Source organism: Oryza sativa, chromosome 1 (assembly GCF_034140825.1).
Source record: "Oryza sativa Japonica Group chromosome 1, ASM3414082v1".
Classification (NCBI taxonomy): domain Eukaryota; kingdom Viridiplantae; phylum Streptophyta; class Magnoliopsida; order Poales; family Poaceae; genus Oryza; species Oryza sativa.
This window is the reverse complement of record NC_089035.1, coordinates 5209983-5222507: the sequence shown is the minus strand read 5'-3', so window position 1 is coordinate 5222507 and position 12525 is coordinate 5209983. Positions and strand designations below refer to the sequence as shown.

Sequence of the window (12525 nt, the reverse complement as noted above, 5' to 3'; positions counted from 1 at the left end):
ACTCGAGGCCCATATATATGCTGGGCCCAAGAGGGCACATCTCGGCCCAACTCACGCCGCGCCGCCGCCTCGGCAACCCGCGCCCAACCCACACTTCTTCTCGGGCGCTCGCGCTCCCGGTCCCGGCGGCGATGGCGGCCGCGGCGGTTGGGGGTGGCGAGCAGAGCACGCCGGAGTTCTGGCCCGAGGGGAGTGGCATTCTGCCGATGGATGAACGGCCTCCTCCACCCGCGCTTCGTCTTCCCCGAGGCCGCCGCGATGGCGGGCTCTCGGGCTGGCTCCGCTCAAGGTACAATCCGCCGCGAACACCCTAGGGTTTTTTCTGGTGGCTCGGTTGCGGGATCTACCGCGCGTTTGGGTGCTCGGAGATTCCGATGGGTGTGCGCGCGCGCGCGCGCTTCGCGTTCCGATCGATCGTTGATCGGATCAATGTGATGTGATGCCTGTCGCGTGATTTGAGTTCTAGACAGTAGATTGATGCATTAATTCGTTTCTGTACTTCTCTAAAATTTGGGGATGTGATTAGTAGGTTCTCTGAAATTTGGGGACCTGATTAGTAGGTTACGCTGTAACCTTCACAGGATGCTATCGGACCAAAGTAATTAGAGACTTTCCCTAGGGTGTTTGGGTGTTGGATTGGAGATGTTTAGAGTGGAGACTGGACAATCTACGTTGCAGGAGTTCTTCTGGTGCTACACACATTTTGCATCCACTCGTTTAAGCTTATGCTTTAGGAAATGTGCTGCTCTGACCCGGCACACACGTTGCATTTGGAAATGTGCTACTCTATACTGAACTGCGGAATTAATTCCTCACCATGGGCTTTTTTTGGGATACAGACTGCATTGCATTGAGAAACGCCATTATGCCAATGAAAATTTCTCCATGTGCTTTCTATACTGGTTCACATAGCGTTCGAAACAATTGTGGCCCCCATCTTCTTGTTCTGCAGAGCATCTGCTGCTGCTTACTTTGTCCCACTAACAATACATTATGGAGGTTATTTTGCTCTATATCATGCAAAATCAGTACAGATTTGCCATCCACATATGGCAAATTAGTAGTCCTACTACTACCAGTTACATGACATTTGCCATCCGCATTATAATGAGCTACGATGGATAGTCGTATAGCTCTCATGGCCAACACTAATTTTGGTCTTTGCCTTTGAGCAGTAAACAGAAAACCAAAACTGAGATTTATTGGGTTCATCGGTTCAAACCAAAGTAATGTGTTCCCGAGTTGGAGTTGGATAAGGTGGCAATGTGCCTGGATCGTGCAGAGATCCTCCCAAGCTAATGTATATAGATGAAATGCTTACCGCATCACATGCTCACAAATGAATGGACAAGGGATGCAAAGGAGCAACTTTTCATAATAAACGTACACTGTAATACTATTGTTGGGACCAAAGCATATGTAGTTAAAGCAATAAACTTCTAGAAGCTGGCTTGTCTAAGTAGGCATGTAAGCGGGTTCTTTTTTAATACACCACTGTAGTACTGTACGCAAATTCCTGTTAATTTAGAGCCACTCCTATTGACCAAAAGGTGGCAGTTGCTCAAGGTCACCACCACTCTAAGCAAGCAACTTTCTTCCTTCTATACGATTATCTTGGTAACAGATGAACCAATTGTTCCTCTCTGACTGTCATTTTCATATAGTTTACCATTCAAGCGACAAGGGGAAAGTATCTTTTTTTTTTCGTGTAATGAGATCCTTCCATGATGTATAATCTGCGAGTAGAAAATGAAGCAAAGTGACGATGTCTAATAGGTGTCGATCGAGCAACGACAAAACTCCCTAATCTTCAAAGCTTTGATAGTAAGAATGCTCATGAAGTCTGGAGTTCTTTTGAGAACGACCTATCTCTCTCTCTCCCGGGGGTTGGTGTGTCAGTGTGTGTGTGTGTGTGTTTATTTTTTTTGGTAGTGGAGGCCTGGAGGGGCTTATGGGGTTAGCCTACCACTTTTTACCTATGGAAGATTGAGGCATAAATTAGTGAATTACAGAGTGTTGACGTGGACCTACCGTGCCCTGAAATCTGTTACCGGCTTACCTCACTCGCTGATTGGTTAATGAATTTTCAGTTCTTCCCTTAGGAATTAGGATGACCTTGGGATTTTGTTACCGCACTGCCTGATTGGTTAACTAATTTCCTCTCATGCATCATAATTGACCAGTACAGAATAGAGTAGTAGACTCCTTATTTTTTAGCAACTGACTTCCAAAACGTGCGCACATTTCTTCCTTTCCTTTTAGACGGATTGGAGGCAGGGCAAGAGTTTTGCCATCTGGTTGGAATATTGTTTTTCCCCATGGTCTATTCAATGTAATACTATCGACTAGTCTATGTGAAATTGCATCTATATATGGTGGACTGACACAATATGACTTCTCTATGTCTCGTTAAACCAGTATAATACATGTAGGTCAAGGAGAGAATACCAATGCTTTAGGATTATGACTTGCTTACTATTCTCAAGTAAGCAGTATTATGAAATTTACTTGTTTGGTGGAATTCCCGTTTCGTGGAAATATCAGGAGCCAATGGAGTTGCTATCCCAGGTAAGGGCCATAACTTCATTTTAACTGCATACTTTCCAGTTTTCACAACAGTTTACTGATTGAAAGGAGACTACTAATGTGCTGTAACTTTCAATGGAAGATGTTCGTCTTACGCCGTATATGATGATATCAACATTGTATTGCATATGACGGCAGTGCATGATGAAGAAGAGTCTCTGGTCAATCTTGTCCACCCCTTTAGTTGTGTATTTTCCACAGATGAGAAGGGTATTTCACATAGCTCGAGAGCTAAGAATCCAACGTCCAGGTATGTAGAGTTTGATCGTTCTGCTCTGCATTCTTGTCCTTGCTTCTGGTCAGCTGTTGCAGGCTCCGGTTTATGGTGGCAGGACACTCGCAGTGCAGGGGGGACATGGATCAGGATTAGGCCTTCATTTTCCTTGGACCTTTGAACAGTCGTCAGTTCAGCTTCTGCTTCCCCGCCAAAATTCATGCATCGAGACAGTTCCTGGTAAGTTCCTTTCTGCGCACCTTTTTTTCTAATGTTGCACCGTTGGGAGTTCGAGGGGATTAAGATATTGCAAATGTAAACCTAGGTCAAGTCGTCAAAACACTATGGTCGGGATCTTGTAGGGTGATGTGTATGAAACGTTAAAATAGTGGTCTGGTCTAATCGCATCGCATTGCCGGTTGGTTGCAAATCTTAACTAGTAAGGGAAGCGGAAAGATTCCGTCCTTCTTTAAAATAATAAAACCACTTGCTGACTTGCTACTTTGGGATTACTATATACTAATTTATCACCTTAAGCTAATCTTATTTACTTTTGGGGGCAGCTTAGCTGATTTCCTAATAAAATTGATCACCTGATACAGACGGCACGAAGGATGAGGTCATCCCTCTCTGCAGTGAACATTTGACGGTCGTTACGTTGCTATAGCAAAGAAGATAAATTATTAATTGGAAGACGGGTCTGTTACTGCACCATTAAAAATATTAACATGGTAGGCAAGGCGTCTGCTGAAAATATAAAAATCGTGGAATACAAGTCTCTAACGCATCTGTCCTTTTAAAAAGATATGGTTGGAGAGAGATTCTATCATACATGTATACAAGAGTATTGTAGGTAAATCAAACACGACACGCATTCTGGCCACTAGCTAGAGCAGCAAATCCTTCTTGATTGCTCACGGGCATGACAGCTATAATTCCTTGTATTAACATGAATTATTTCATATCAATTGCTGATTCATCTACTCAACTACTCAGCTATCATTGCTGAGTACTCCATTAAAAAAAAACTTAATTTAGATAGAGATATGACCCATCCTAATATAATGAATATGGATAACAAACAATGTTTAAATTTATTATATTAGGATGTGTTACATCCTCATTCAGATTAACTTTTTTTTAGTAGGTGAGAGTTGTTTGGAATCATGATTAGTGCTCAAACACATCTTAATCAGGGCAGGTGGTGATGATGATTTAAGTTATACTCATGCTCACTTCGCTCTCTGTAGAATGTCTTGCTCAATTGTCTGCTTAGCTGACGTGAGCTAGCGAGAGCGATCGAGCGGATATATGACGCGATACATATAATATGCTATTTTTTAGAATTACATTTCCCCAATCGGAATCACTATGTTCTTTTTTCTCATTGCAATCTCTTTCACCGTGATGATTCTTGCGAGACTTACAAAATCCTATCCGGTTCCCTAGTCCGCTAACTTTGTGGTTGGCATATGCATTGAGTGACGAGTTGGATGTGACTATATTTGAATTAAAGAGGAAATGTGAAATCACGACATAAAATCGGGTACACACTGCTACGGGAAAGCTAATTATTGCAGGTGCGAAGCCGATTAGTGTCGTTTATGCAGCAAGTCATATGACTTTTGGCATGAAATGAGAATAAAGGCACGCGCGCGTAGTTTCTAGGATTTCAATCCATGAGCTCTTTTCACGCGAAGACTATCTACTGTTTCACCTATATATATCAATGTTAGTAGCATTCACATATACCCCAAGAAAAAGAAATTGTTTTTTACGGAGTATTTTCCTTTTGAAACTTTATTTTGTTAGAAATTTTATGAATATTTAGTTTATTTTAATGATAAATTGCAAAGTATAATTCCGTTTCACCATCTAAATATTTTTTTACTTATTAACCTTGTCTGAAGGTCAAACGACTTGACGATTACTTGAGCATCTAAACTTTTTAAGTTAAAAAAGTTGTCCACTACAAAATTATAAAATTATAGATCTGGTCAACAGTTACATGCTTTCATCCAAAATTGGTCTATGAAATTTATAATTTATTAAGACTAGGGTGATTTTATCATCTTAATATGATACCGAGGTGTCATGTTTTCTAGTAGTAGTATAAAATTTAGTATTTCATGTACTAGGTAATTCGAGGTTCCAAAACTTTTAATGTAAAATTTTAGTTCCTACAATTATTGTCTCAATAACAGTAAAATCTCTAATTAAGACAAGCATACCAATACACACACATCAATGTTGACTCATAACAAGGATCTAATTGTGGAATCTATGCAATACCCCCTCCGTTCTAGAAAGAATCAACTTAGAACTCCCTCTGTTTCAGAAAGAATCAACTTAGAAATATATGGGACACTACCACAAATTTGTTGTATTAGGTAGTGATCCATCCACTTCAGGATGATTCTTTCTGGGATGGAGGGAGTAGAGCTCTAGGTGTTGGATATGAACATCCCAATCCAGTGTTGGTAAAGCTATTGTTGTAGTTGTAGGAGTAGTACTCTAGGCTAACTTATTGCACCAAAACAAGAGGGGAGGAGGCCAACGAGTGCAGAAACCGTATTGTGTGAACGTTTGTGTGATTCGATTCATGCAAACAGATCGGGAATGTGGGCGGGTCACGCGGTAGGGTTAGCACATGCTGTGTAGCTCCATCTTAGTAACTACTTCATTCATCTCAAAATATAACAATTTTTAAACTTCAGATGTTCGAAAATATAACCACTTATCCATCAACATTCTCTTCCTTTCAATTTCTGCTACTTCCACTTCTCATCCAATCACAATATTCTTCTATTTAATTTTACCTTTTTTTTAAATAAATATGTTTGTCTTTCAAAAATCTTATATTATGGGATGGATGAATTAGTTTGTTTGAGTGGGGCCATGTGGGATTTTTTCAAGATCGTTTTGCCCATGGTACACGCATGTTTCCACATATACTTCCTCCGTTTCACAATGAAAGTCATTCTAACATTTCTCATATTTATATTGATACTAATGAATCTAGATAGGTATATATGTATAGATTCATTAGCATCAATATGAATGTGGAAAATGCTAGAATAACTTACATTGTGAAACGGAGGGAGTAGAATATTCTTTATTAGATGAAATCATAATAACTTCTATTTGCTGAGTTGTTTCATCATATTAACAGTCTTACAATTTTTTTTAAAATTCCACTAGAATATTTTTAATTACTGTAGAAACTTTCATCGTACATTTTTTTTTCATGTAGAAAGTTTGAGCATAAATTTTTATTTTGTAGAAAGTTTATGAGTAGAGAGTTTTAGTTTTTTTTAGCGTCTATAGATCGGGTTCCATTGCTAATCTCCCAATCACCTAGGGCAAAGGCTAGCACGCATTACGTAATTAGTGCGCCACTGAATAACTACCATATAACTAGGGTGTATTTATTCAGAATTATCGTCTCCATGCGCAGATTGAAAAATCAGCATGCCACCATTGGAGCGTGAATACCTTTTGTTCAATATTTTTTGTCCAATTTTTTAAACTCTCCATTTAGATAAAAGCCTATTATATTAAAATTCTCTACACACAAACTTTCTACAAAAGAAAAGTTTATATTCATAAACTTTCCATAGGGAAATAATTTTATTAGGAGACTTTCTGCAGTAGCTAAAGAAGTGATGGGGTTTAAAAAAAAATAAAAAATTGTAAGATATGATGGCTTGGATATGTTCATTTCATGAGCTAATCGGCGTGTTATGAGCTAAAATTTATCCCATATACATATTTATAGAGTACTATTGTCTGTCGTAATAATTCTAAGAGACATGCATCAAAGTAATATCAGATTTCATGAAAACACATTAATCTCAGCTAAGATTCTTAAAAATAATTGTGGCTATGGATAGGAGAATATACTATTGTAGTCGTGTACGAACCTAGCTAGGCCCTAACTACTAAGGCCTTGTTTAGTTCACGAAATAAAATTTTTTTTGTGTTACATCATACGTTTGACCGGATGTCGGAAAAGGTTTTCGGGCACGAATGAAAAAACTAATTTCATAACTCGCCTAGAAACGGCGAGACGAATCTTTTGAGCCTAATTAATCTGTCATTAGTATATGTGGGTTACTGTAGCACTTATGGCTAATCATGGACTAATTAGGTTCAAAAGATTCGTCTCTAAATTTCCCCCCCTTGCAATTAGTTTTTCATTTTATCTATATTTAATGCTCAATGCATGTGTCCAAAATTCGATGTGATGTTTTTGGGAAAAAAAATTTTTGGCACTAAACAAGGCCTAACGTACATACCACGGTGGTTTTCAAAACATCTGTCAGCGCGCCCTATCATCATCATTTATACGTACCATTCGTGCTGAAATTTCAACGTACCCCAATAAGTGTACATATAATTCAAGTAAATACTGCTCCCATGTTACGACCGCAGCTACCATACTACCAATTACTACTTCGTTTTGACTGCACCCGGCCAACTGCACGAACGGCATGTACGTAGGTCGTCGGTGAGTGAGACAACACGCATGCATGAAGCCTCGTCGAAACTTGCAGCAGCGGTATGTGTCGGTTATTAATTAGCTCGGTGTCGCCGGAGCTACTAGCTCGCTAGCTAGCTTGCTATATATAGCGCTCGGCGGTTGCGCAGCGGCGCTGACAAAAGGTGTCGCCGGCGACGACCTTTCATTGCATGCCACGGTGCCGTCCTTGGCTGTCCCGGCCTCTTACCTTGATCCCGTCATCGTTAATGGCGGACCTAGAAAAAAATTGAGAGACCAAACAATCATAACTAAATGGCCCTTTTTAACACGGCTTCAGATTCAAAGTTTTTTTTAAGCTGTATATATATATTCGTAGCTCCACAAATCCATAGATCTAAATTCGTTATTATGTTGATAACATTTAGATCAATCAGTTTGTTTCCATTTTAAATAAGATAAAAATTTTAAACGGCTATACTTTAACATACAAACATTAAATCCAGCGCAAATTTAAGATGTGGAGTTGTATCAAACATGACGTATAAACAATATTTATAATTTTTTTTATTTTTTAATTATATATAATTTCGATGAATAATTCACATGAGCCTAGACGGACTACGGGCAAATTGAGACTACGCTATTGTCAAAAGTGGGTTTCGTTAAAATACCATTCTGCAGATGAGCAAACTAACATGGTAAGAAAACAAGTTGTGTAAGAAGTCCAAGGGTATTTTCATGAGAGAATGCATTCCAGCAATGGCACACGGTTTGAGAGTGGCAATTCAACGAAACCAATCTGCCGAATGGCATTGTGGCAAAACCCACCTTTGATAATGCCATAATCTCAATTTTCTCTCGCTAACACTGCATCACCTAGCATAACACGAACAATGTCATGACTTAAATAAGTTGGGCCCAATTCCTTTATAGGGATGAAACTGACCTAATGACAAAAACATTTGAGGACATAAATGAATAAAATTAATATTAGAAAGCAGTAAAGTTAATTTTAATAGATTTCTAAAGAAAATGTTGGTGATTTGTTTTTCAAAAGTTACATCTTGCCTCTTCGAAATTCTGGATGAAAACAAGATAATGCTAACATGGTCGGAAAAAGGGAAAAGAAAGCAGGTATGATCAGAATATTCTGTAGCATTTTCACCACTATCTGTGAGAGTCCATAATCTGTAAGTTGAATAGACCATTAAGAGTATATTTTAAAAGTATGCGGTTATTTAAGTTAAAATCGTCATTTTCTGTAATTTTAGCTATACATTTTAAAGGATGCAACCAGAACAAGCAAATTTATTAGAAAGCTATATATTTTTTACTAACAAAAACTACAATTTTTAACTCCCTGTTGTAGCATAACCGTGCGTTGCATGTTGATTTGATCATATGAAGATTAAATTTTTCTCTTTGCCCCTATGACTGGAAATGGGTTGGTAGTAGGACTTTTCTGAAAAACAAAGCACGAGGTCATTTTGTGAATTTCTTTTTTCTGATTTTCTTGGGTGGGGGCTTGCGTTGCGGGCACAAGGAGGCAAGTAGGATTAGATAATCTAGTAAGTACATGTCTGACACATGGGCCCAAACTATAATGATATGTCTTCTCTGTTTTAAAATTAAATACATAACCTAAAATAACGAATTTGAATAACGAAAAAAGGTCCGAAGGACTCGTAATATAGAACAAGGGAGTAAAGGAACTGTCGCCGTTACGTATTTCTCAAATTTCAACTCCTGAAGATTCATGGATGCGATCGTGTATACGTACGAACGTTGCTGAGGATTTTTACAGTGGTGTAGAATTCCTTTACCAGTCTGACATCACGGTCCTTTACTTTTCAGAGTATAATATTTGTGTCTGCTAATTATGGCTGACGATGCACGTCATCGTACGACAACTAATTATAATAGTCAGCTTGCACGCTTGATTCTTAATGTTGACCTGAAATCACTAACTTCAGAAGTGCCATGTTTATTAGCCCTCCATCATTATCGGTCATCATGCAGACTTTTCCGCGGCTCGCAGGATAGTCAGCAGAGCAGAGTGAATTAATTAACTGAAGTGTCAAGACTAATTAATCAAGCTGTCAAGAACAGTGCATGTCCACATATGCCAGCTGAATCAATTGCTACTAGTATGAAATATGTGTAAGGTTTTCCATTATCTTAAGAGAGAAAAATGTACAATCATGCTGTCAACAATGTGCTTGCATGCATGCATGCTATTTTGCACTGATGGCACCTCCCTTTTTCTTCTTTTTTTTTTCTGATCACTGAGATGTGAGACAGATTTTTCCTTTAACTTCTTTAGTAGAATGCTTTTTTATTAATTAATTACACCTTGAGCTGTAATGTTAGGTTTGCACGAGGCGGGCGGCCGCCGGAGCCGGCGCTGGTGCTCATCGCCACGAGGCTGGCGCCGTCGCCGATCTGCTCTCTCAGGCACTGCAGCGTCCGGAGCACAACGTCCGTCGTGCTCATGCCTCCGCCGCCTCCGCCGCCGCGCAAGTCTACGTTGAGCGTGCAGGTCTCTTGATCTCCTCCCGCCGCCGCCGCCGCATCCGCCGCTCCGGCGCCGCCGCCGCTCGTCGTCACCTCGATCTCTACTAGGTCCTTTCGCTTCGTCTCATCGCCGGCTTCCGGCGCTGGCGCCGCCGCCGTCTCGCCTTTGTCGTTCTTGGCGGCGGCGGCGGGGCGGCTGGCTAGCCTCGCCTCTAGCTCCCGGTTCTTCTCCTCCAGCTCTGACAGCTTTGACTCGAGAGATTTTACGTACTCTCTTGCTCTGATCAGTATCGATGTCTTGTCTTTCTACCATTAAAAAGGAAGAAATGATTGAAGCAAATATTACTAGTCAAGATCACTAATCAAAAGAACAAAATGTTGATGAATGATCATGCATGTGTATACGTACAAATGTACGTATTGATACGTGTATGTATGTATACCTTAGAGCCGGGAGGGAGGACGGCCTTGAGGGCGAGGAAGCTGTCGTTGAGCTTCTCCCGCCGCTTCCGCTCCGAGATCATGTGCTGCAGCTGGTTGCCGGACGGCGGCGCCTCGGCCGCCGACGCCGACGCGGCGGCGGCTGCCGCCTGCTGGTAGTAGTACTGGCGGTTGTACGTCGCCGCCACGTGCATCTTGGTGAGCACCGACATGGCCGTCTTGAACATCCTCTGCCCGCACCCTCCCGGCTTGGGCAGCCTCCTCGGGCGGAGGTGCCGCGCGTACCGCCTGAACGCGCCGCCGGTCGCCGGCGTAGTAGTCGCCGGCAACTCTGGCGCCGGCGGCGGCGGCGAGAGGACGGTGGTGTATTGGCCGTGCTGCGGCTCGTAGGGCGGCAAGGGTAGTGGCAACGGCGCCTGCGAGGAGACCTCCGGGTAATGGAACCCCGCCGCCGCCGCGGACGGCGCCGGCGGTCCGAGGAAGTGCGTCGTCGCCGCCGCCGAGCTCTCAGGGCTGCACGAGACGGAGGCGGAGCGGAAGGAGGCGGAGGAGGACGTCGGCGAGGAGTACTGGAAGCTGCCGGCGCCGGCGTGGTGGTGCGGCGACGAGGAAGCCATGAGGAGGACGTCCACCATGGAGGCGCCGTCGTACACCGCCGACTCGTCATCCATCCCCATCTGCATGCTGATCTGCATGCCGTAATAAAACGCGACACCTACCAAATTAAATCCTAAAATTTCTTTGATTTTATGCATTGTTTCTTGATCGAATAAATTGCAAATCAAGCTTGCCTGGTTGAGGTGGTGCTCAATCTGCGAGCCGACCAGCTGTTGCTGCTGCTGAAACTCTACTGGGCTGCAGCTGCAAACACGAAGTAGCTAATTAACTAACTGATCAGCCAAACCACTCAAGAACAGAGACGACTAATTTACAGATGGTATTATCGTCGTCGTCGCGATCAATCGATCGATCGTGTCACGGTGATCATCAAGATGTTTGAACACCTACCTGGCAGCGTAGCCGCACATGAAGCCGTTGTTGCCGGCGGTGGCGTTAGCGTTGGCGTAGCCATGGATCCAGCTGCTGCAATCCTCCATGATCTGCTCGTTAATTATACCACTTCACCAGGTCAATCAGTTTGCTCAAGCTAGCTCGATTGGTCGAACGATCTATCTATCTATCTATCTATATATGTGTAAATTAATTCGATCAGCACAGCATATTACTGCATGAGGTTGATTCTGCTCATCACTAGTAGTAGCTAGTTAAGATGGAGCAGGATGCTACATGTATGTGTATATATAGTTAGAGATGCAAGACTGGTAGCTAGGCAGTGAGCACATATCTGCGTATTTATAGCCAATGAAAGCCGCAGAAGCGGGGAGCAACAGATCAGTCGATCAATTGACCACACAATGACTTGTACTTAGCTTTTGCCAACTAATTAATCCACGTGCTAATTAAGTTCGAAATTTCCGGCCGGATCGGATCAGCGTGCAGATCAACTAGCATGATGACTGTGATGAGTGAGAGTAGATTAATGGCAAATTGGGAAATGTTCCTTGTTTTCCCCTCGAAGGAATATATCGATCCCATCGTTTCTTGTAAGCCACCAAAATAACTTAAAAATATAATTTTTTATAAGATATATTAATATGAGATATATTACTTTACAAACATGAATACCAAGTTGCATTGTAACAAAATGAAAAAAAAAACTCTACTAGTCTACGCATTTTCACAGTCATATTTATCATTTTACAATAACATGTAGGGGTTGAAATTCTGAACATGCATATTTACAGAGTGATACATATCGTATATTAATCTATCCCGTGAAAAGAAAATTAATCAAAATGTTTCATAACTATTTAGATGGCATAAAAAAAGACATCTTCCCTTGGAAAACGTATAACAATTTCCGGCAAATTACCGGCGAGTACGTCTCGAGACCGGCCGTTGATCTGGGCGAATTAGTAGGATGCATGCATGTATCTATCAATGATATGGTCTCTCAAAATATATATTAACGGCGGATGATGTAGCAGTATAAATGTGATCAGTCCACGGTCAATTTGGTTTGGCTGGATGCAAGCGAGAATGGAGAGAATTGATGGGATGGAGCAGCTAGCGTCCGGAGCCGGGAAGCTTTTTGTGGATCAGACGACGGTTCAGATATTCAGAGATCACATCACATCTTCGTCGACACTGCCTAGCTATCCCCGTTCTAAATATTTGACAAAACTTTTGGATCGTTGTGGTAGCTAGCTAGCTATAGCGAAGGATT

The 12525-nt window shown here is 41.7% G+C and overlaps 1 protein-coding gene and 1 long non-coding RNA gene across 4 annotated transcripts; one reads left to right on the top strand and one right to left on the bottom strand.

Annotated features, from left to right (window-relative positions):
- Positions 1–102: 102 nt before the first annotated feature.
- LOC9268356 (uncharacterized) lies at positions 103–10137 on the top strand. 3 transcript variants are annotated; one of them, XR_010738929.1, is made up of 5 exons: positions 103–289; positions 2433–2568; positions 2669–2836; positions 2919–3040; positions 9654–10137. It is a non-coding gene; the product is annotated as an uncharacterized lncRNA (long non-coding RNA). The 3 variants fall into 3 exon arrangements; XR_010738930.1 differs by having other exon boundaries at positions 2419–2568; XR_001543806.3 differs by lacking the exon at positions 9654–10137 and adding an exon at positions 9303–9614.
- LOC4327325 (uncharacterized) lies at positions 9429–11562 on the bottom strand. The gene is made up of 4 exons (XM_015771425.3): positions 11247–11562; positions 11030–11099; positions 10241–10927; positions 9429–10103 (listed from the first exon to the last, which is right to left on the bottom strand). The coding sequence occupies exons 1-4, from the start codon at positions 11333–11335 to the stop codon at positions 9630–9632; spliced, it is 1320 nt and encodes a 439-aa protein (XP_015626911.1). The 5' UTR covers positions 11336–11562; the 3' UTR covers positions 9429–9629.
- Between the last annotated feature and the right edge of the window lie 963 nt (positions 11563–12525).